Below are 23414 nucleotides of genomic sequence, written 5' to 3'. Positions count from 1 at the left end.
CAAATTTGGGTCCAGTATTATCATTTGTGAGTGAGGTGCCTGCTTCAGGAGGGGGATTTTATCTATACTGGAAGGGGCAGCTAATTGATGAGTTATCTTCATTCATTATTATTGCTGCTAAGAGGGGGGGGGGGAGATATGATTGTGTGGACAGGCGGAGTCCCTCAAACCCTGGGCGGCCCCCGTGTGGAATAACGACTCAAGACAACGTGCTATGGGATTAAAATTGGCCACAACTTTATTATGTTTCAGATGTGGGTAGACCTTGGCTCAGGCAGTGGGCATTTATCCCTCCCAGTCCCCCGCTGGGGATCTGGGGAACATCAGGGTTATCCATGGGGGGGGGGTGATGGGCTGGCTCTGGAGAACATATGTTCAAGCAGAGAGAGCCCGCCCCATTACACCGCCGTCGCAGGGGAGAGCAATGACAACCTCCAGGCGTACGGCCAAAGCCTCCCCTCAAACAACCCCTTTAACGGGGAACCCTGGTATCGCCGCTGCAAAGAGTGGGGGGGGCGTCACCGCTGAACGCCCCCCCCATTTAGGGAAGATAGACTAAAGGATTCCGCCCAAGGCCTGATACTGCCAAAGTTGTGACGTTTTGATACAGGAAAGCAGAACATGCCAATGCAGGAGAATTCCTTTCCGACCCTTCAACAGCGACCTTGACATAGTAGCACCTGCATACCTGTGGAGAAAAGGTTAACCTGCAAAAGAAGTCTTAACTGAGGGTGGGGAGGGTGGGAGAAGCTCTGGAGCCAACTGACGATTCCCAGGTAAGATCCTCCCCCTATTGTGTGGGCAGGTGGTCCCTCCCCCTAAGTGGCCTGATCACCTTGGCAACGCCTCCCCAGGCGGGATTGGGCAACTGGCTGAGGTAGGCAGAGACCTCCAGGTATCCCACCTGGGGAAGGCCAAGCCAAGCCTGTGCTAATGGTGCCACATAGGGTCCAGGGGGCTTCACATGACCACGCAAAGAGCACCCCCCATTTAATGTGGGGAGCGGTCATTGTGGGATTTACTGCTTCAAGTGCTAAAATGATATGACTAGCCTGTAGAACTTGATTTGTGCATGGGAAACATTTGTTGTTCTGTCCCAGACAGAGAAGATTATTGGGTGGGCTGGCCCGGAATTCGGCTGGGAAAGGGGAGTTTTCATCAAATTTTGAAAACTTGAAAGGCCCTGTGTCATTTTTGGAGCCTGAAATTATTTCATGAGACCCTTGAAATATTCTGCCTCTTTTATTTTTTAGTTTGAAGAACAATTCATTGAGACAAAAGAATATCTAGAAAAATTAAAGCATGGTGAGTATGTTATCTGAGTATCAGTGGGACTGTCTTCTAGTACAGTAAAGCCTTATAGTCTTAATACCAGGGGTTTTCAAAGTGGACTTGTTTCTCCAGTTCTGCATTGTGCACACTTTCAGACAGGAATATGTGTCAATACACAGTTGTGATCTAGTTATATTGCATTTTTCTCTCTTCTTTGAAAGAAAAGAGAGTTTTCCAGATACCCACAAAACATACCACTCAACTCTGCATTGTGCAGAATGGTTTGCTTGTTTTTTAGCTGGAGAACAGAAGTAGCTTAAATAACGTACAAAACTAGTTTCCAATGTGTGATTGCTGTACTAATTTAACACATGTTCTGCAAAAGGGTTTTGAGGGAAAAGCAGAGGCAAACATGATTATCGCAAAGGCGCAATGTAAAAGTAAAGTCTCAAAATCAAAGCATGGCTTGTGAGATGCTCCTGAAAATTTACTTTCCCTAGTAATTAGCTGGGAGGATGGACTGATTTTTCATCTTCCTTTCACAAGGTGGAGACCTGCTCTTTCAGCAAGTGCCCATGGTGGAAATGGATGGGATGAAGATGGTGCAGACCCGAGCTATTCTCAACTACATTGCCGCCAAATATAATCTCTCTGGGAAGGACGTGAAGCAGAGAGCATGGTACTTTAACATTCCTTTAAGTTTGGTTACTAAATGCATACTTTGGTTTGCTGTACATGATATAACATCATCTCTGGTCTGTCATATGATCTACTGATGAGTTATGAGTCAGCATGTTTCATCTCTACTGTCAGATTGGGCAAGAAAGGGTCCAATATGAGGTAATTTGATCTCTCAGTCCCAGCAAAGTTCATGTGGACTGGTTCATTTGAAATCAATGAATTTTCATGTAATCCCAATAGGAGATTGGGAGGTCATTGTCCCTTCCCAATGGTTTTTTTTTTTGGGGGGGGGGGTTCTTGCAAATGTATAAAATTGATTTTTTATATAAGGCTTTCTTTATAAAAGGTCTAACTGGTGAAGATCACTATACTGGCAAGCACATTATAGGGGCTTTTGTTGCATAGAGCGAGGCTCTTTCTAGGGAAAATGCCCTTTCTCCAACATACAGGATCCTTGTACTTGTTTTTCTGCTGGGTCATCACACATTTTTGCCTGTGACACTACTGCCCAATTCCCCCACAAGGTTTTGGCTCTGCATTATCATAATTAGTACTATTGCTGCTGCTGCTACCACTACTGTTTTTCTTATTATTACCTGAGTATGAGAGAAGGAAACACTTTCTCTTTCAAATAGGATTGATATGTATTGCGAAGGTGCTATGGATCTGAATGAATTGATAATGATGCTTCCCTTCAAGCCAGCTGACAGCAAGGAGAAAGAGTTTGCAAACATTATTGAAAAAGCCACCACCAGATACTTTCCAGTCTTTGAAAAGGTATGGGGCGAAGGAAACTTACAAACCTTTTAACACAACAAAGTCACCTATGCTCAGCTGGAGTTGGCAGCTGGTAATGTTGATAGGACTGCTTGGCTCATCAGAAATCATTTCCTTATTCCTTGTATTTTCCAAGCTTCTGAGCTAAAAGTAAAACATGAATCACACGCAGTGTTCATTTACCATGTGAACTCTGATCTCAGAATCTGCCCTGCCTTATTGAAACATGATAAGCAGTGGTTTGGGAAGAGGGAATGTAATGATCAAGCTTCTCTTTCTTAGCCGGCAGTTTGTTAGAAGACATGAATCAGAACTGATACAAATACTCTCAATCTCCTGATACAATATAATCTGGGCGCGTGATATTCAAAAGTGGTTGAGATATAGATTCTCCATTTTGTTTATGTACCTGAAGTACTCTTCGAACACTTCCTGCTCTATAGGTCCTCAAAGATCATGGACAAAATTACCTGGTAGGAAATCAGCTCAGCAGAGCAGATATTCAATTGCTTGAAACCATTTTAATGGCAGAAGAGCTGAAGGCTGATATTCTCTCCAAATTCCCTCTTTTAAAGGTAAGCATGCTTACTGAAGCATAAGCAAAGTTCTAGTATGGCACTTTTATTCTTTGCATATCTAAAACACCATTGTCTCTGGATTTCTATTGCACAAAGTCTAAATCACACAGGAGGCCCACATTCATGGATAAGCCTTCTGTGAATTAAATTTAGACACAAACAGGTAACCTACCTACGATTATAGACCTGCAATGGAGCTTGAATATTGACCTCCCTCTCCAAAGGTGCATGCCTGAAATAACTGGGTTTAGTGTACGTATAAAGTTTGAGTACATATAAAGTTTATCACTTGTAGTTTCATTATTGACTATGAAATCATAGTAACCGTAAGTGGCAAATGATTATTTGGGGATACCACCATTTCTCCGTTTCTCTACTAAAATATTTTGCTCTCTCTTTCTCTCTCTTAGGCCTTTAAAGAGAGAATAAGCAACATCCCGACAGTGAAGAAATTTCTGCAGCCTGGTAGTCCAAGAAAACCACCAACAGATGAAAAGGCTATTGAAAAGGCAAGGAAAGTTTTTGCCTGAATCATGGCTGAGGATCACAGATGATGCACTATTGTATTCACAGGCAATGGGCAAAAACTGAAATGGGACCACAATGGCACAGTGTAAATCCACAAAGCTACAGTAGGAACCCAAATAACTAACAGAACAATAGGAAGTAGTGATAATACTGTGCTGCACTACACCAAAATGAAATAAAGCATTCTACAACTTTTGTATTCTGGTTGTTTTAGTTCCAGTATGACGTCATTTACATTAATCTTAAACAGCAGGGGAGCTCATAAGCAGCCTTGTCATACTTTTTGTTGTTGTTGTTGTTGTTGGAATTGGAGCTGACCACCAACAGTTTACACTTACTCTCACTCTCACACACATTTCAAAGTATAATATCCTAATAAGTGTAAATAAATGACACTCTATGTTTTAGTTCCAAAGTTGTAACCACAACTTTTTATGATTTATCCTACCAAACACTGCTGCAAGATCTACAAAGGTTGTATATAGGTCTTAGGCCCTTTACTATATTTCTTAATCAGATGGTTTAACACGTAACATTGGTTTATATATTTAGCTAAGTGTGCATTTATGCTTATTTATTCTATGATTGAGACCTTAAAACTCTTATAACAACCCCCCATTTGGGGCAATAATTTAACTAAAATTGTTGCCCCACTAAACAACCTGATGTCCACTCTTCCCAAATGTTGGTACGGGATGTGTTTATGTAACCCTGAGGAGACTTGCATGTCAGGTCTCTTAAGGCTATTCACAAGTGTAGCAGTTGGACGTAGGATTCTTTATCATATAAAATAACACCATCTTGTTTTGTTCTATTCTTAAAATACTGGTGGCATTCTAACACTTTGAGAGAAGCCTTCTCTCCCTTTTCGCTTTTAAAATGAGGGTCTATGCTTTACATTCAGCAGGAAGGTCCATTTAAAATGAAATATGATCAAGGTAATCATAGACCACACCAAATAATTGTGGGGTGGGGGAATGAAAGCAGAATTTCTTCCATGAAGAAAACACTGTATATTTCCCAGACAATGGGTTAGTATAAAGTATAGTATAATCAGTATAAAGTTTACCTGGCGCCTTCATTATACACCTTTAGGCGCCAGGCAAAAACGTTCTTTTTTAACCGTTAAGGCATGGAAAATCCACTTCCGTTGTCCCGCTGACAATTTCCATACTGCAGGTATATAGTTCAATAAAATATTCTCTGCTGAAAGATTTAACTTTTTCTGCACAGTCATATAGTTACACAGTCCAGCACTTTCTCCCAAAGCTTGTTAAGTAAAGAGCACTGTGCAAACATGTGTTTCCGAGAGACATATTTCAGAAAGCCTGAAATGATATGATTTAGCCACAAGAGGGTAGCCGCACAGTGTATTGTCGATTAAATGCTTTGGAAGTAATATTCCGCCAGGTGTCGCTGGCCCAAGCCTGCGCGGGAAATTTTGGATTTCCGCCTAAAGTAAGCAACACAGACTTACAATAGCAATAATGATAGACTGATAACTCCATTGGTTGAAGATGGGATAGTCTGGTTCCTTAGATGCCAGGATCTTAGCTTGCATAGCTCAGTCGGTAGAGCATAAGACTCTCGGGTTCGTGGGTTTGAGCCCCACGTCGGGTGAAAAGGAGGTTCGCCTAGATGACCCTCGTGGTCCCTTCTATGTCTCACACACCCTGACAAAGTTAGCTGCTGCCTGCCCATAGGGAACAATGTGTAAAGTTCCAAATTTTACAAAGTGAAACAGTATAAAGTTCTCCTGGCGCCTTCATTATACACCTTTAGGCGCCAGGCAAAAGCGTTCTTTTTAAACCAGGTCTTTGTTTGATTTGATTGACATTCTATGCCCCTTTAAAATCTGGTTCCTTTTTGGGGGGGAGGTGTTATTGGGTTGTTGTTTTTATTTTGATTATATATATAGTGGTTTTATATTTTGATTTTGTTCTGTGAACCGCCCTGAGACCTCCGGGTATAGGGTGGTTTACAAATTTAATCAATCAATCAATCAATCCCCAGCCTTGTCACTGAAAGATCTCCAAGTTCTCCAAGTGACATACAGAATACTGTATATAAAAATTTACAACACTGCTGGTGCTCTGCCAAATGACTTGCTTCAATTATCCAAAAGAAGTGACTTCAAAATATAAAAGTAAAGTATTATCAGAAATTTAGAAAATATAACAAAAACAGGGCTCCCCCCCCCGGGGGGAACTCAACCGGCATCTTTAGTGTAACAACTTCATGGGCGTGTACCAGCACCGTTTTTCTTTCCTAGAAGGAAAAAAAAAAACACCGACCAAAAAACTACTATGTATAAAACTTGTCTTTGCGCGTGGACGCCAAGCGAAGAAGTCTAGCGAGGACATTCCCATGCGGCGACCCGCCAGCTGGCCCGCTTGTGCACCTCTTTTTGTTTTTGTATGTCTAGGGTTATAGCGAGGGGAGGGTCCGCAGCGAGCAGAAGGCAACATGCCGGCTGGGAGGCAGCGGCTCTTGGAAGCCTCCGCGGGGAACGGAGGCAGCGGCGGCCAATGGGTGATCGTTGCGCCAGGTAAAGAACTCCTTGCAAAGAGGCGCGGGGAGAGGTCTGCAGCAGCTGGGAAAGGATGGGCTCTTTTCTGGGGGGGTGGGGGTGGAATCTCTTTTCATTTGAATGGATGGATCTTCCCTCCCTTGTCCTGAAGCTAAGTTGCCCTCTTGGGGCAACGCGTGTCTGTGTGTGCACGTGTATGTATGTATGTATGTATGTATCCCCCTAAAAGGCATTTCTGGAGGATCTGATCAGTGCCAAAGGAACAGAAAACATCTCGGCGAGAATTTGCAGAAACGAAACTGGAAGTCACTTCCTGGAGCACTTGGTGCTTTTTTTTTTTTTTAAAAAAAAAGGGGAGGTGGTGGAGCCTGCTAGCAAGATAATGAAAATATGATCGCTTTTTAAAATGAGTTGTGGCCGATAAAGGCCTCGATCCAAAGAGCTGCTCTTACACGTGTCCAAGGGGGTCTGGACTTGTTTTCCTCAGTTTACTGCTGTGCTACGCTGGGACAGCTATGATATGGCCCCAGAGGATTTGCTGTTTAGAGCTGGTGTGTGTTTGTCTTTGTGTGTGTGGAAAGAGCATAAATATATATACTAAGGGCATCCCTTGGGAGAAAAGCAATGACAAACCTAGACAGCATCTTAAAAAGTAGAGACATCACCTTGCCAACAAAGGTCCATATAGTTAAAGCTATGGTATTCCCAGTAGTGATGTATGGAAGTGAAAGCTGGACCATAAAGAAGGCTGATTGCCGAAGAATTGATGCTTTTGAATTATGGTGCTGGGGGAGACTCTTGAGAGTCCCATAGACTGCAAGAAGATCAAACCTCTCCATTCTTAAGGAAATCAGCCCTGAGTGCTCAACTGGAAGGACAGATCCTGAAGCTGAGGCTCCAATACTTTGGCCACCTCATGGGAAGAGAAGACTCCCTGGACAAGACCCTGATGTTGGGAAAGATGGAGGGCACAAGGAGAAGGGGACGGCAGAGGACGAGATGGTTGGACAGTGTACTCGAAGCTACCAGCATGAGTTTGACCAAACTGCGGGAGGCGGTGGAAGACAGAAGTGTCTGGCGTACTTTGGTCCATGGGGCCACGAAGAGTCGGACACGACTAAACGACTAAACAACAACAAGGGCATCCCTAAGGTCTTGCTCTAGCATCTCATTGGATCACAGCCATAATCATACCGGTTTGTCTTTCTGTGGCGGTCGCAGTCATGAGTGGGAATTCATGATAAAGCCAGTTCTTTGAATGCAACGGTGGAGACCACTATTAAAATGCTGCAGCATTTGAACTGACTTCTGTGACATGCAGACATTGCAGATTTAAAAAACAACGGGGTTTGCCAATATTTGCAATGGGTGGAGAAGATAGATCAGAGAGGACCTTCTCACAGTTGTGCCCTTCTCTCTGGCACACACATGCACGTGCATGCATGTCAACTTGTGTGAGTGTGAGTGTGCACACACACACAACCATCTCACACAAAGTGTGGGAGGATGAGACACAGGAAGCAAGGGTTTCCTCTTTCTGCCTTTCCCCTGTCATGCAAGTTTCCGTGTCCTCCTGATCTTCTCAATCTGACCTCTTTCTCCTCCATTTCATCTGCCTCTGAGATGGGATTCTGACCATGTACACATGGCCTGGTGTAGCCAGGATTTATTTTTGGTGGGGGGCAGGCTTTATGTTGGGGGGGGGGCAGAACCAAGTTATCTGCAATGCAATTGGTCAGTTAGTTATTGTTGTTAGCCGCCCTGAGCCCGGCTTTGGCTGGGGAGGGCGGGATTTAAATAAAATTTATTTATTATTATTATTATTAATTTACTTGATGGGGGGAAGCTGCCCCCCTGCCCTCCTGGCTACGCCCATGAGTCTTTAACATATCAAACTGCAGGAGTGGGAGCCTGCCATTTAAGACTGTTATCCCATGTGGCAAAACAAACACTCAAATCCCCACAAGGAAAGATCTAGCACATCAGGGAAAGATGTTGTGGTCCAACATGTTTCCCATTGGTGTGAAGTTTCTTTTATATCAGCTGGCATTCTAGCCCACGCAATATTTTACCATATCACAACTCTTATTGCTATGTTTCGTTGCATGTGTGAACTAGGCCTACAACTGTGGGGAATGAGGGCTGCTCCCCTGTCCTGCTTTTTGCCTCTTCTCTCTTCATCTTGGCTGTTGCTGTGCTTTGCACTGCTCTCTCTTTTCTCCTCCTTTCTTCTGCTTTGCCTTCCAGCTTCAGAAAGCATGGAGAGAGCAATGGCTCTGCCTAGCTGTGTTTTCAGGTAAAATTAGGATGAGTAGCATGAAATGTTGTGACAGCTCAGACATACTCTCTCCCTTCCTACGAGTGATGATGATGTCGACTTGATGAATCTGAGTGCACAGCTTCTAGATTGCAACCCTGTTTAATGGAAGTCTGTACAATGGTACCTCGGGTTACATACTCTTCAGGTTACAGTGGTGCCTCGCAAGACGAAAAGAATCCGTTCCGCGATTCTCGTCGTCTAGCGGTTTTTTCGTCTTGCGAAGCAAGCCCATTGATTAGCGCTACAGCGGTCTAGCGGCTTTCCGTGATCAGCTGTTAAGCGGGTTTTTCAGCGGAACAGCTGATAGGCGGCTTAGGAAAAAGGGGGGAGCGAAAAAAACCCGCGGGGACGCGCAAGATTTTTTCGTCTTGCGAAGCAACCCCATAGGGAAATTCATTTTGCGAAGCGCCTCCAAAACGGAAAACCCTTTCGTCTAGCGGGTTTTCCGTCTTGCGAGGCGTTCGTCTTGCGGGGCACCACTGTACATACGCTTCAGGTTACAGACTCTGCTAACCTAGAAATATTACCTCAGGTTAAGAACTTTGCTTCAGGATGAGAACAGAAATCGTGCTCCGGCGGCGCGGCAGCAGCAGGAGGCCCCATTAGCTAAAGTGGGGCTTCAGGTTAAGAACAGTTTCAGGTTAAGTACGGACCTCCGGAACGAATTAAGTACTTAACCTGAGGTACCACTGTATTTAGAAGATAGGGGCTCACCTGATCTTCTGGGGGCAATTCTTACTCTCCACAGGTAACAAGGGAAGCCTCAACCATATTTACAGTAACAATAGTTAGATGTGAATATTTTTAAATATATGAAGGTTATATCTCACTTTCGAATTTAACTTTTTTTCAGAATCTGCTACTAATCTGCCAAAGAAGCCAGGCTCTGAGCCTTTATTTACAAAATTGTGTAATCCAAGTACAGGCAAGTCTGATATTGTAATTCTTCCCTTACCTTCAAATTTGAATTACAGTCGTACCTTGGTTCTGAAACACCTGTGACCTGAATGTTTTGGGTCCCGAACACCGCAAACCTGGAAGTGAGTATTCCGGTTTGCGAACGCTTTTTGGAAGCTGAACGTCCAACGCGGCTTCTGCAGCTTCCGATTGAGTGCAGGAAGCTCCTGTAGCCAATCGGAAGCTGCACCTTGGTTTTTGAATGTTTCAGACTTCTGGAACGGATTCTGTTCGAGAACAAAGGTACCACTGTATTTCCTTTGTAGACTGAAGCTTTAAAATGATGTGTTTAAAAAGAGTAGGGCTTTTTGTCTATTCAGTAAATGTTTTCTGTAAGATTATGTCTGTATGTTTCTGTATGTTGTGAATTGTGTTTTGCTGTAAAATACATGGGTTTGGGGGGGCTGAGTTAAGCTGCCAGCTGTTCCTCTGTCCCAGAGCTAATAAAACAATGGCTACATCCAAGGCATATTGTTGTTGACATCCGTCTGTCTCGAGAGACAATGGAGTATGCCTCTGGGGGTGAATTCAAACCACTGTGTTAGCAGCACCACAAGCCTGGGCAATGTGTATAGAAGTCCTGGGCTGCCCAGATCCATGTCAGATTTCTTTGAAATTAATTCCCAAGGGTCAACAGAACTGGGATATGTTGATCTCACATGATGTCTGTAATAGACTTGGTTCAGACATCATGCCAAACTATAGTTAATACTGGGACACGGGTGGCGCTGTGGGTTAAACCACAAAGCCTAGGGCTTGCCGATCAGAAGGTCGGCAGTTCGAATCCCCGCGATGGGGTGAGCTCCTGTTGCTCGGTCCCTGCTCCTGCCAACCTAGCAGTTTGAAAGCGTGAAGTGCAAGTAGACAAATAGGTCTACTCCGGTGTAAACGGCGTTTCCGTGCGCTGCTCTGGTTTGCCAGAAGTGGCTTAGTCATGCTGGCCACATGACCTGGAAGCTGTATGCCGGCTCCCTCGGCCAATAAAGCGAGATGAGCGCCGCAACCCCAGAGTCATCCGCGATGGACCTAATGTTCAGGGGTCCCTTTACCTTTTATAGTTAATACTATGGTTTTGTAAATCTACTTCAGGTCATGATTTTCAGTTTTGCTTTGCTGGCTGACTGCAAACCATGGCTTGCCAGTTTATACACGATGCTTACATTCAGATGGAACACGTTAAGCAAATTTAGCTTGTGTCCTGCCAACCTAGCAGTTCGAAAGCACATCAAAGTGCAAGCAGATAAATAGGTACCGGTCTGGCGGGAAGGTAAACGGCGTTTCCATGCATTGTTCTGGTTCGCCCAGAAGCGGCTTAGTCATGCTGGCCACATGACCCGGAAGCTGTCTGCGGACAAACGCCAGCTCCCTCAGCCTATAGAGCGAGATGAGCACCGCAACCCCAGAGTCATCCGCGACTGGACTTAACGGTCAGGGACACATTTACTTTTATGAGCTTCCTGCTTGTGCACACAGCTTGAGTCTTCCTTCCCTCTTCCTTTCCTGGAGCAAGGAAACAAACCACAGAGTTGGCTGGCTTGACATTCTGTCCAAACCAGTGTTTGTGTTCCAACGCCCCGTCAAAGCTTATTGCTTCTCTCTACATTTAGCATTACATCCAGATGTGATCCCTGCCAAACGATAGTTAAGCTTCCTAAACCATGGGTTGGCACAGGAGTTGTCAACCATTCTGGACCCATGGGCACATTTGCAAAGCAGGGAAACAATGGTGACCCCCCCCCACTTCACCCGTTCGTGCACAGCAGCCAATTGTTAGCTACAACATACTGCTTCTTTGCAGACTAAGGGGACTCAGCAGTACCTGGGAAGGTCTCTGTGGGTGCATGAGTTGGCAATCCCTAGTTTCAGTGTGATGCTTAAACTTTTCTATTTGTCTGAGTTTCTTTTGCACTTAAGGTTTGCATATAGTCTGGCATTCTCCTGAGAGTTTACTTTCTTCTTTTGATTGGGGGTGGCTATTGGCAGCTTTAGAAATCTGAAACCAATATCTGTGTCGTCGTCGTTTTAACAGGACAAGCAGCCCTTTACTTGTTCGGAAGTGATGGCCGTCAGGTGTTTGAAGTGAAAGCTTTTCATGAAGAATACCGGTCGTGGTTTATAGGTGAAGCTGTTCAACATGGTGAGCAGTGTCCTCTTTCTCCATTTGCAGCCTGATCTTCAAGCAGCGATTCCTCGTGATTTTAGGCATACACAGATTCCTGAGCTACTGCGGCTTAGTTTATCCTCATTTACATGTAACGACCTGGGCGAAGCTTTATGCTTCCATTGCCCTCAATTCAGATCTGTATAAGAATATACACAGGAACATAGGAAGCTGTCTTACACCAAGTCAGGCCTCGTGGCTCAAAATTGTCTACATGGATTTGCTCTTGGATAAAGAAATAGGTTTGTGCACCCAAAATCAAATATAGCAATATTTTATTTGGGGTATAGAACCTATTTCTTTATTCAGGGGAAGATTGTCTTTATCAAGGTAAATTACTATTAGAATTATTTATCTATTGTCACAATGATGCTTTTTTATATACTTTTAGATGGACGGCTATTATTTGCTACACCGGTGGATCCCTTATTTCTTTTGTTGTTTTACCTTACCAAGGCAGAGAAAGAGGTAGGTAACTAGAAATTTTTAAGGCTGACATTATATTGCTTTTCTCTAAAAACAACTGTAAATTAATGCTCTAAAGTAGGTGGGTGCTCAAGTGTAGTCAGTAGACTCCACTACATATTATAATGTGCTGGTTAGGTTGGCATGGCTTGAAATTATTAAATCATGTAGAAAACAACTCCTGTAGGGCTTCAAGCCAAACTGGAACATGTATTGCAAGGAAGAAAGATTGGCTATTCCAGAGTTCTGTCCGTAAATCTTGCTAGTGAAAGAGTTCAAAATCTTGTTGCCTTTTGGTCTGCCTGTTGGTGCATTTTCACTTGCAGAACGTGCATTTATCCTTCACAACAAAGAGTCACTAGGAGTTTAAAATACTGCCTTTTTTAAAAAAAGCTTTATTTAAACACCCTTCATTAAAGAATTCTGTTGCCTTTTTCATCAGTTTGAAATAACTGTTAATGCTTTGCTGTTCTTTAATTTTTTAGCAGCTTTTGGTAGTACCTGTCATCCATCCATCTCTAGCTGAAATTACCTGGCCATAAAAAAAAAAATACATTTCTGGCAAAACATTTTAGAATCACTTTAATCCATTCACCATTTTGATTTATCTTCCCTTTTTCCAGCAGGGAAAGTTTCAGCCTCTGGATCAGTTCCTGGTAGACGAAGAGTTCTCTTCCTGTGCAATGTTGCTAAATTGCAAGAACGTTTCGCAGTCTGTTCAGCACCTAGTAGATGAAAAAGGTACAAGATCTGACAAATAAAATGAACAAGCAACATTTGATACAGGTTATACAGTCCTTTGTCAGTTCATGCTGTTAGCCGGTGAAGGTTTGTCACAGTCAGCCTTCCCAGGGCTTCACAAGCCATACATGCAGAAATAACTCCCAGTGAACCACGTCAAACTATAGAGGGTCTGTATGAGAGAGGCCACTGAACGCAGAGTATTCATACTTTCACGACAGTTTCTGCAATTGTGAGTGCCAGGAATGTAAGCTGAAACTCTTTGAGTGTGTTCAACATGCCCAAGTCGTAGAGGGAGGGACTGTAGCTTAATTAGTAGTAGAGTACATTTTTTGCATGCACATGGTCCCTGGTTCAGTCCCTGACATCTGTAGGTAAGACTGGAAGAGAGCCCTCTCTGAAATAGAGGAGAGCCCTGCCAGTTAATGAGCAAAATAGACCAGTGCTTATAAGGTTGTGTGTGTGTGTTTCACTGGTAACCTTGTGTGTGTGTGTGTGTATGTACAGTGCTTTTTTTCTGGGGGTACACAGGGGTGCGCATACCTTTAAACATTTTGTGAATCTAACGGGAGAAGAAACAATTTTTTTTTTTAAAAAAAGCTTCTTCTCTAGCACGGTGAATCATCAGTTCCATTGCTACCTCTGATGACGGCCTCATTTCCTGGCATGGTGTTTCCTGAATCTCAGATGGAAGTGAGCGTTTAATGTGTGAAGTAGGAGTTGGAATCTAGCACGGTGATTGGTTGGTTTCGTTGTATTTACTGTATTTATTTCCCCCGATTTGGATTATAAAATGGTGATTTTCTTGAGTCAAAATGAGAGTACCCCTAAACATTTTTTAACGAAAAAACAGCAGTGTGTGTGTGTTTATAAATGTGTTCACTAGTAACCTTGTACAGATGCTGAAATAGCATATCTACTGCAATGTCTTATTTCATGTCAGAGGGGTGTATAAATTCAACAAATAAATATATAAATGTCATGAAAGTACAAACCTAAATACGAGGCGACTCTTTTTGTCTCAGAAATAGGTGGCAGAAAATTTTATAAATACAGCGAGGAGAAAGCACTGAAGTGGCTGAAGAAGAAGGTATCTTTATGTTAAAAGAGTTTCTTTTCTATTGTGATGAATTCTGAATATTACATGTTGCCTTGTACAAAAGCAAGGGACTATAGTTAAAACTGAAAAAGTGTAACAGCGCTATAAGGATGCAGCCATTTTGTGACTGGCGGACTTCCGTAATTTTCAGCCAATTCATGTGGAACCATGGGGGTGCAAACTTTTGAGATCTGCCGATTTAGTTAAGTACCGAAGGCATTGAGATTGTCGTAAAATATAACAATGAAATACAGTGGTACCTCGGGTTACAAACACTTCGGGTTACAGACTCCGCTAACCCGGAAATAGTACCTCAGGTTAAGAACTTTACCTCAGGATGAGAACAGAAATCGTGCAGCGGCGGCGGGAGACCCCATTAACTAAAGTGGTACCTCAGGTTAAGAATGGTTTCAGGTTAACAACGGACCTCCGGAACAAATTAAGTTCGTAACCAGAGGTACCACTGTACTGAAATTGCTGCTTGACTGCTGTTTCTGCCTCTGGTGGGTGTGTATTCCTCCTTCCAATTTATAAAGTACGTACATGTGTTCTCATGCTGCACTCGATTCAGCACGTAGAAAATATGACGCCCCTGAACTAAGTTTCACATTTGCTTTGCATAGTTACTTGTCTGAAAATAAAAGTGGGGCATTCAGATGTAATGCAGGGCTTTCCCTCTCCTCTCCCCTCTCTTTCCACATTTTCTGTGAGCAGCAGAAGCTGCATTCCACTTACTCATAGTCTCATAGTTGGAAGGGACCCTAAGGGTCATTTAGTCCAACCCCCTGCGATGCAGGAATCTTAGCTAAAACATCCCTGACAGACAGCCATCCAATCTCTGCTTAAAATCCCCACTTTTTCTGCTGTAGTTATGCTAGTTTAGTTGTGATCGCTCTACAAATGGAATACCTCAGTAGCCTTTGCTGGCTGCAGTAGGGGAAAAGTTTGGTTAGGAAAACTTTTAAAAAGTGTATCAGTAATTTGCTAAGTTTGTAGCTATTTTAACAGTAAATTGTATGTCGTAAATGCAGTCCTCTGTGATTTTCTCCTGAGCAGTTACATTTTACACGAACGGAAATCTCTCTGGAGTGCCACTTTTTTCTTGCACAATTCTCATTCATCCCACCAAAAGGGGGTTTATTTGGGCAACCGTAGAAGACTGTGACCCATGTCAGTGTGGTAGCAGCTACAAACGTGTGCTAGATTTCAGTTCGTAGGTTCAGGGTTTGGCTTTGGTGGTACATTGCATGTACGCACAACGGCAGCAATGATAAGCCCTTCTGTTTTGTGGCTTTTGTCAGGTCGACCAGACTGTCAAAGTGTTAAAAGACAATGACATACCTGTGGGTGGAAAGGTGCAGTCTGCTACATTTATCAGCGGCAAACGGAACACGGATGCCACTGAAGGTGAGGGGATTTAGATCCCAAGTGAAATATAAATTTATGCTGGTAAGATTTGTACAGTACTTAATTTGTTTGCACATATGATTTTCTCTTGCAGTACAGTGGTACCTCGGGTTACATACGCTTCAGGTTACAAACGTTTCAGGTTACAGACTCCGCTAACCCAGAAACAGTACCTCGGGTTAAGAACTTTGCTTCAGTATGAGAACAGAAACCGTGCTCCAGCGGTGCGGCAGGAGCAGGAGGCCCCATTAGCTAAAGTGGTGCTTCAGGTTAAGAACAGTTTCAGGTTAAGAACGGACCTCCGGAATAAATTCAGTACTTAACCCGAGGTACCACTGTATTTACATTTTCCTTACTGTAATAACTCCCATATGATGTCAGCTTGTGTATTGCACCTTCCCCTCCTTCACTTAATTGCTTTTCCAGGCATTATTTTCAGTTTCTCTTAATATTTGTGTGTGTGTGGTGTTTTTATAGTTACCAGGCCACTGCTACTAAACACTATCAGGCCACAATGCACCCATCTCCCTCCCCAAAACTAGTTGATGTTCCCAGCACTGCTATCCTTTTGAGGCAAAACAGATAATAGTTGCTACATAACTTTATAGCCAGTTTTATGCCTTCAGGAGTATTCAGTTGGGAAGAGAAGAGAAGGTCAGATAGGGAGAAATAACCCATCTGGTTGCCTGGGCTTATGAAATAGGGAACATTTGCATGGCCATCTGTGTGGTTTTCCATCCCTTTCCAATTTTATTTTTCCCCAAGACACAACCAATACGAAGCTGACAACCGCTGCTGCATTTTAATTGTGAGTGACATTCGGGACATAAGTACTGCTGGCATGCTGCAAGCTGTCTATAGCATTCAGTGTCTGCTCTTTGCAAGTATTGATTCTGTTTAGGGTAGGTGTGAGAAGCCTTTGGCCCTCCCAACTGTTGCTGGACTGCAACTCCCGCCAGCCCTAACCATTGGCCATGCTTGCTGAGGGTCAGCGGTTCCCCACATCTGGTTTAGGCCAAAGGGTGTGTGAGATGCACTGATGGGAACACCACGAAACTAAAGTTGCTGATCACTCATCACAGATAGAAGTGGTAAACTTGGGGCAGTGTTAATTTGGAGACTGAACATTCTAAAGGAGAGATGTTTTAATAATATATAGCATTTATTTTGTTTTTCTTTCAGAGGACTATATTCGCTATGCTCATGGTTTAATAACAGAATATATTTCTGAAGAGCTGAGTACTGCACTAGCTCAGTATTTGAGGTGAGTGTTCATGCTTTATGTTGTAAGGGATAACTTTGATGACAATGACTGATTCCCCCCCCCCCATGCTTTAGCTCTTTATATACAGTGGTACCTCGGGCTACATACACTTCAGGTTACAGACTCCGCTAACCCAGAAATAGTGCTTCAGGTTAAGAACTTTGCTTCAGGATGAGAACAGAAATCGTGCTCCGGCGGCGCGGCGGCAGCGAGAGGCCCCATTAGCTAAAGTGGTGCTTCAGGTTAAGAACAGTTTCAGGTTAAGAACGGACCTCTGGAGCGAATTAAGTACTTAACCCGAGGTACCACTGTATTAGGTGGAAAGGATCCATCTGTGTCTGTAATTTTCAGCCAGTTAATTTGGAACCCGGGGGCGCAAACTTTGAGAATCGCTGATTTAGTTAAGTACAGAAGGCATTGAGACTGTCATAAAATATTATAATGAAATACTGAAATTGCTGCTTTACTTACTGCTGTTTCTGCCTTTGCTGGGTGTGTTTTTCTCTTTACAATTTGCAAAGTACGTACACGTGCAGTTGATTCAGCACTTAGAAAATATGACGCCCATGACTAAGTTTCACATTTGCTTTGCATACAGTGGTACCTCTGGATACAAACGGAATCCATTCCGGAACCCCATTCGCATCTAGAAGCAAACGTAACCAGTGATGGCACGTTTGCACACGTGCACGTCACTTTTCGCCGCTTCTGCGCATACGCGTGATGTCATTTTGAGCGTCTGCGCATGCGCAAGTGGCGAAACCCGGACGTAACATGCTCTGTTACTTCCAGGTTGCCGCGGAGCGCAACTTGAACGTTTTTTGTACATATTACATTTTCTCCTAATGCTACTTTTATGTTTTTTAGTCTTCCTGCCCACTGCTTCCATCATTTGATTATTAGGTTGCATCTGAATTAATATTTGTTGTCATTTGGCTTGGGCATTTTTGTTTCAGAACTGACACACAGGGAATACAACTTTGAAATAAAAGTAGAATTCTTTTTTTTTTTTTGTGGTGCATGGCTGTTCTAGCCCAGAAGTTTTTATTAAAGTTTTCACAATGCAATCAAATTATATCTAGAACAAATGAAGTCAAAGAGAGAGAGAGAGAGAGCGCGCAAAAGCCAAGAGAGGAAGGCAAAAGAAGAAAGAAAGGAGAGGATTGAAGATTAGGGTAAAACTCGAATGCAGGGCTATATATATATTCCAGTTTTACCCTAATCTTCAATCCACATACAAAAACTGAGTATCCCCAGCTCCCACCTGGAAAGTTTCCCCCTTTCCCCAGGCTCCCACCCTGATAAAAACTCACTCTTGCTTGTCTCCCACACAAATACTTCAAAATAAATAGATGAGCCACTTACTGATAAAATATTCTAGCTTGATAGTTCTAAAATATGATTACCTTAACCTCTTTTCTTTTTTGTTTTGCTTTCCAGGCTCCCACAGATTGCAAGTCCTCCGGCGGAGCCAGCATCCAAGGTAATGAAAATTTAGGTACTGCTGGATACGTATCGTTTTCATGCAGTTATGCCCTGCGTTCCTTCCATCACGGAACTTGAGGGCAGTTTGCATGGGGTTTTCAGGCAGATCCCTGTTCAGGCATTGGCCAGACTCAGGTGAGCTTAGCCTCAGCGAGGTGGGGGCATTGTGAGCCTTCAGACCATGGTCTGGAACCCTGGAGATGGTGAAAAAGAAATGCTGTACCAGAGAAAACCTTAGAGAAGAGGAAGTCAAGTCCTGAAATACTTCTTTTCCCATTGATAACAAACTCCCCACCCCCACTGATAACTGGGCTTTTTTAAAGCATCGAGCTAAACGCATGAAACAGTGTCACAGTGTTCGGCAAGATGTAAGAAGAATGTGCAATTATTTTTAATCACCAATCAAATGAGGAAGACCTTTCAAACTGTCTAGTACATAGAGTATATGTTGGCAATGAAGTGCTACAATTATGCCTATGGTTTTCAAAGCAGGAGTTATACGGATGCATGCATGATAAGAAAATACACTTGTGTCTTTTGTATTAATGTCCTTGGCCTCTCACTTCCCCAGGTCCATACTACTTCCACTTTTCAGATCTCGGCTTCCTCTGCTCATAGTCTTCTTCCTTTATCCAACCATTCTCACTCAGCATTTTTCCCACCTCTGCTTGCATGTTCTGCAATCGGCTTTCCCACTTAATCTAGAGGACAGGCGATACTGCTTTGGATAATTTTATCACCATTGCTCACATTAAGCCTGAACGTTTTTTGTTTACGCTGAAGATCGGTGTATGCAATACACTGTGATTTTTATGGAGCAAATCCTCACTCTAACATTGCAGAAAAGGAAATTATCAGATGCCCCCGTGGAAGCAGAAGAAGATTACACCAAGTTTAATACTAGTGATCTGAAAAGCAAAAAGGTGAGTTGTATATTGCTTTTCCGACTAGCTTTTTGACTAGCAGCCTCATTTTCTTGTAGGATGCTACTTTACTCAGGAGAAAGTAGAATACATATTCTAAGCATGTACAGTACATTCTATCCAGTGCTATTTTTCCAGAAAAAGGGGTGCCAGAACTCACCATGAACACCTCCCTCATTCTCTTAGAATGGCAATAGCATCTACCTGAGAGGTGCCAGAATTGAGTTCCAGGAAGTTCTGGCTGGAAAAACCTCCTAATTCTATATGTGAGGAAAAAACCCCATTAAGTTTTAGAATAGTATATTCTAATTAGTTCAAGAAATGGTGAAAATATTGGTGGCAGGAATTTAAAAGGCTTTCATGCCTATCTAGGACTAAAGAACTAGTAAAGCTTTTATTAAATCTGCTACAACTGTATCCTGGAATGTTGAATCCATTCCACCCACAGTGGGCCACTTTAAGCAAGGGGTGTGAGAGAGAGGCTCCGCCCACCTGCCAGTCACCTGACATCACTATGACATCAGGTGACCCATTTTTCCTTCATAGCACAGCTTGAGGCCAAGCCTTGCTATAAAGGAAAAACAAAGTCCTGCTTTCAGCAGGGGTCAGTTGCCCCAATGGAGTTCCCATTAGGGGAGGCCATAGCACTGCTGATTCCATTGATGGTGGCAGCAAGCCTCCCTAGTTAAGGAACAATTTTCTAACATATTCACCCCGAGCAGTTAGGATGTTTGTGACATCAAGGCTTAGGGCTGGAGTGTAGCTTACAGGTGACACTCTTAGCTTAGTAAAAAGGAACTCGAGAATCACACACAGTACAAAATTCTGGAGCAGGCATTGTACAGTATTTAAGATGTGGAAAGAGTTGAGTAGCCTGCATAATTCAGTTCAGTTTACTCATAAAAGATGTTGGATAACCTGAGAAACACAGAGTTTCAAAGTGAGGAATTTCAAGCAGCAACAGTAGTCTAATTTTACTTCTTCATTTAACCTTTTAAAGAAAATATACAATCCTTTATCACAATGAAGTGCTCAGGGCGGTTCACTGCATGTGTGGATGTGTATTAAAGATGTGTATATTAATACTTGTTTTTACGGTAGCATTTCCGGGATAAAAAACTGTGCATTTAACTTCATTGTATTCCCAGCATGATCAGGATTCTGGTGCCTGATGTTTTCATTAATGTTTGTGCTGTCTAACTGATGAAACATCCCACCTATCTAAATGTGAAGAAATGTTGTCCGGATCAGGCCAAATGTCCACTTTTTATATTAGCCAGATCTGCAAACCATGTGATTACATTTATCAAATTATCCCCCAGATAAAATATTTAGGCACATAGTGTGAAGGGATATACAATAGCTAAAGGATATGTGTGGTTTCTGCTTGATAGGCATGTGACGTTGCGTGGAAACTTTACTTTAGTCTAACTTTTTCCTCTGTTCTTATTTCCAGGCAAACAGTAAGATGTCAGCTGCTCAAAAGGCCCTGGCAAAAGTTGACAAGAGTGGCATGAAAACAATGTCTTCTTTCTTTAGTTCAAAAACTAAAACAACAAAATGAGACTTTTGATACAGTAATTATTTTTGTATAGGCCAGCTTCTTTTTCACTTCTTCCCTTCCTCCCCCCCCCCAAGTTTTCAGATATCCCTCTACTTAAAGTTAGGGCTCAAAAATAGAAACAGTACTGTGAAAGTTAATATTGTGTAAAACAAAGTCAGGATAGCCTGTTGTAGTTCCCACTGGGAAAACTAATTTTGGTAATTTATCATATCAGCCAATACACTTGTTTATTTAGCACTGTTAAGCTGTAAGGTGTACATTGCAATGTAATGAGGTAAAATAAATTCATTTCTGAAACAGATATTTCTTGTTTCTTGTCTTTTTAATGGATGGGGATTAGGGAAATGCCAAATGTTTCTTCCTTTTTCAAAAAAACCTGAACTGGGTTTTTCCCCCCAAATGGTTTTTGTTAAATTTCAAAATATTAACAAATACAAAGTGCGGGGAAAATAAGTTTCTAACGCATACAAAAACTAAAGAAAATAAGAGTCATCAGGATATAAGAGCACATTTTTTAAAATCACTTTTCAGTTTTAAGAATTAATGATATACTAATACTAGACAAATTCTAATACACTTTGCTATTAACATGGCAGCATTTTGCTTATTACATTAGTGAGCTGGATTTTTTGTTAGCTGTTATGCTTCATTGTATGGTTAATCTCAGTTTCTCAAGAAAAGTGATGTGATACATGATTAAACATGTTTTCTCCATGTTGTGAGTGATCCTTCCTTCAAGAATATCAGTGATTCTTTCTGTGCAATAAGGATAATTTTAAGGGACATCGTTTTAGAGAGTCTGCTGATTTAAACAAAAGTTTATTAAAGAGAGTTGGACACTTATTGGAAGAAAGTCTCATATACAGTTACACAAGCTGAGGTTGGAGACATCTCCTAATTAGCTAGAATGGAAAAGTAGCTCTCAGCACGACTACAAGTTGGCCAAATAATTTTCCATATAGTGACAGTGGATCACATCCAATGTTGCTGTTCTGGTAAAATAGCTTGTGCAACCGAACTTTCCTCTCCCCTGTAGCTCCTCCCTCCATCAGTGCATCTTCAAAATCTGTCCCAGCGGGTTAGAGGACCCTCCAGAACAGTTTTTTTCTGCCAATCTAAAATGGCACACATTTTGTGTGGGAGTAAATTTATCAGGAAAGATGGGTGTGGGTGTGTACACACTCACACACTGTATTTTTCTGTGTATAAGACTAGGTTCCCCCCTTAAAAATAATGTCAAAAATTAGGGGGCGCCTTATACATGCCGCCATCTTGCCCGATTTTCTTAAATCTGAGTCCCCCCAAATAGGCGGTGTCTTATACATGGGGGCGTCCTATAGATGGAAAGGTACAGTGTGTGTGTGTATTAAAACAGAAGCCAGTAACAATGTTGTTAAACTGACTCTGTTCATTTAAACAGAGGAACACCGATACAGTCGTCATGAATCCATTTTCAGCAGAGCCGCTCGTTTACTAAAAAGGGGCATTTGTGTGTGTGTGTGTGTTTTAGGTTATTTTTAAAAATTGCGCCAAATGTACCAAAATACTTGGTATTTTGCTGAGAGTAGTTTGCTGTTTGAAACTGACTTTGAAATACAATGTTACAAAAAAATGTAAAATGGTGCCTAAAAGCAATAAAATTCAATAGCAATAAAAGAAAATAAAACAGTAAAAAATAGTTTTTAAAATGTTGTTAAACTGACTGAACTGTCAAAATCAAAGTGTTACAAATACATTTGTTGACAAATCATCTGGGTAATAATATTTATAGATGTGCTTTTTTCTTTCACTAGATGTCTGCTCGTCACCAGAGGAAGAGATGAAGGGAATGAAAGGAAATGTGGATGCCTTGTTTTAATATGGAACATTCCTAAAACCATTTTAAAGAAATGCAAATTGTATTGTTAGAGACTGTTATCCAGGTGAGATTCGCTGGTAGAGCTGGAATTCGATGAGGTCAATTTCCCTTCTGGTATGTGGTTGGGATCTCTTTCTTGAAGTTCTAGATTTTGATCTAGTACAATTATTCCTTGTCCTTTGAGCATTTCTGGCTTGGTGTACCTTGTCTGCTTACTGCTGTCTGCTTTCAGCAAATGTATTGAGGGGCTTGTCCACATGTGAGCATTATTTATCTCTTAATCCACTTTTTCCCATCCAAATTAACTTGGAGTATTCCACACTTGTTCATACTTGAATTTGTTTCTGAGGAGAAACCACAGTCTTTCGCATTCATACTGCTAGGAGTTGCCTTTTCTGTTTGAACCTGTCTTCTCATTTGTTATGATGCCAATTAATTAACAACAGGGAACGTGCACAGATAGCTGTGCACCTTGGGCTTTTTATTTATTTGAAAAATCTGCATAAGAAGTGTGCAGTAGGCATAGCCAGGCAATTGTAAATTTGCTTGTGCAGTTTTCAGCAAACCTGATGGTTCAGAATTATACACACACAAAGGGGGAGAGGCTAATGCTAGTGCCATTTCCTTGTACATTTTTCTGGTTTTGTGCAAATCTGAGGGATCAAAAGGGAAAAAAATATCCTCCCTTCATGAATGTACCAGAAATAGTTACAAGAAAAGAAATGAAAAGACTAAGGAAGCAGTGGGGTGGAAGGGGGTAAGCCAAAAGTGACAATTGATCCACCCACCCCAAACTACCAAAAC

General features: G+C 42.2%; 2 protein-coding genes across 5 annotated transcripts in view; both read left to right on the top strand.

The window, feature by feature from the left end:
• FKBP1B (FKBP prolyl isomerase 1B) overlaps positions 1-4031 on the top strand; it is a 68412-nt gene extending 64381 nt beyond the window's left edge. For both annotated transcript variants that reach the window (XM_082215655.1, XM_082215656.1), the window contains 5 exons: positions 1254-1305; positions 1819-1951; positions 2589-2730; positions 3174-3305; positions 3719-4031. In XM_082215655.1, coding sequence (XP_082071781.1) covers positions 1254-1305; positions 1819-1951; positions 2589-2730; positions 3174-3305; positions 3719-3838 — 579 coding nt within the window. In that variant the 3' untranslated portion in view covers positions 3839-4031. The remainder of the gene's footprint in view (positions 1-1253; positions 1306-1818; positions 1952-2588; positions 2731-3173; positions 3306-3718) is intronic.
• Positions 4032-6249: 2218 nt separating this feature from the next.
• On the top strand, positions 6250-23414 carry RNASEH2B (ribonuclease H2 subunit B). Of its 3 annotated transcripts, none has more exons than XM_082215642.1 (11): positions 6250-6384; positions 9540-9611; positions 11673-11780; positions 12196-12272; positions 12893-13010; positions 14036-14100; positions 15411-15516; positions 16699-16780; positions 18221-18263; positions 19108-19188; positions 20645-21053. In XM_082215642.1, exons 1-11 carry the CDS (start codon positions 6303-6305, stop codon positions 20750-20752), a joined length of 942 nt encoding a protein of 313 aa, XP_082071768.1. In that variant the 5' UTR covers positions 6250-6302; the 3' UTR covers positions 20753-21053. The 3 variants fall into 3 exon arrangements, with proteins under 3 accessions (XP_082071768.1, XP_082071769.1, XP_082071770.1); XM_082215643.1 differs by having other exon boundaries at positions 6262-6384; positions 12896-13010; XM_082215644.1 differs by lacking the exons at positions 19108-19188; positions 20645-21053 and adding an exon at positions 22546-23414 and having other exon boundaries at positions 6262-6384.

The sequence above is a fragment of the Podarcis vaucheri genome, assembly GCF_965113315.1.
Source record: "Podarcis vaucheri genome assembly, chromosome: 3".
In the NCBI taxonomy this organism is placed as follows: domain Eukaryota; kingdom Metazoa; phylum Chordata; class Lepidosauria; order Squamata; family Lacertidae; genus Podarcis; species Podarcis vaucheri.
Note: the sequence above shows the minus strand (reverse complement) of the source record. Positions and strands in the feature narration are given on the sequence as shown.

Bases quoted from the DNA above. Each gene is read 5' to 3' on its own strand.
- RNASEH2B (XM_082215642.1), top strand. From the start codon at position 6,303: ATGCCGGCTGGGAGGCAGCGGCTCTTGGAAGCCTCCGCGGGGAACGGA. The intron at 12,273-12,892 runs GTAGGTAACTAG...CCCTTTTTCCAG, and splicing joins TTACCAAGGCAGAGAAAGAG to CAGGGAAAGTTTCAGCCTCT. The intron at 15,517-16,698 runs GTGAGGGGATTT...TTTTTCTTTCAG, and splicing joins GAACACGGATGCCACTGAAG to AGGACTATATTCGCTATGCT.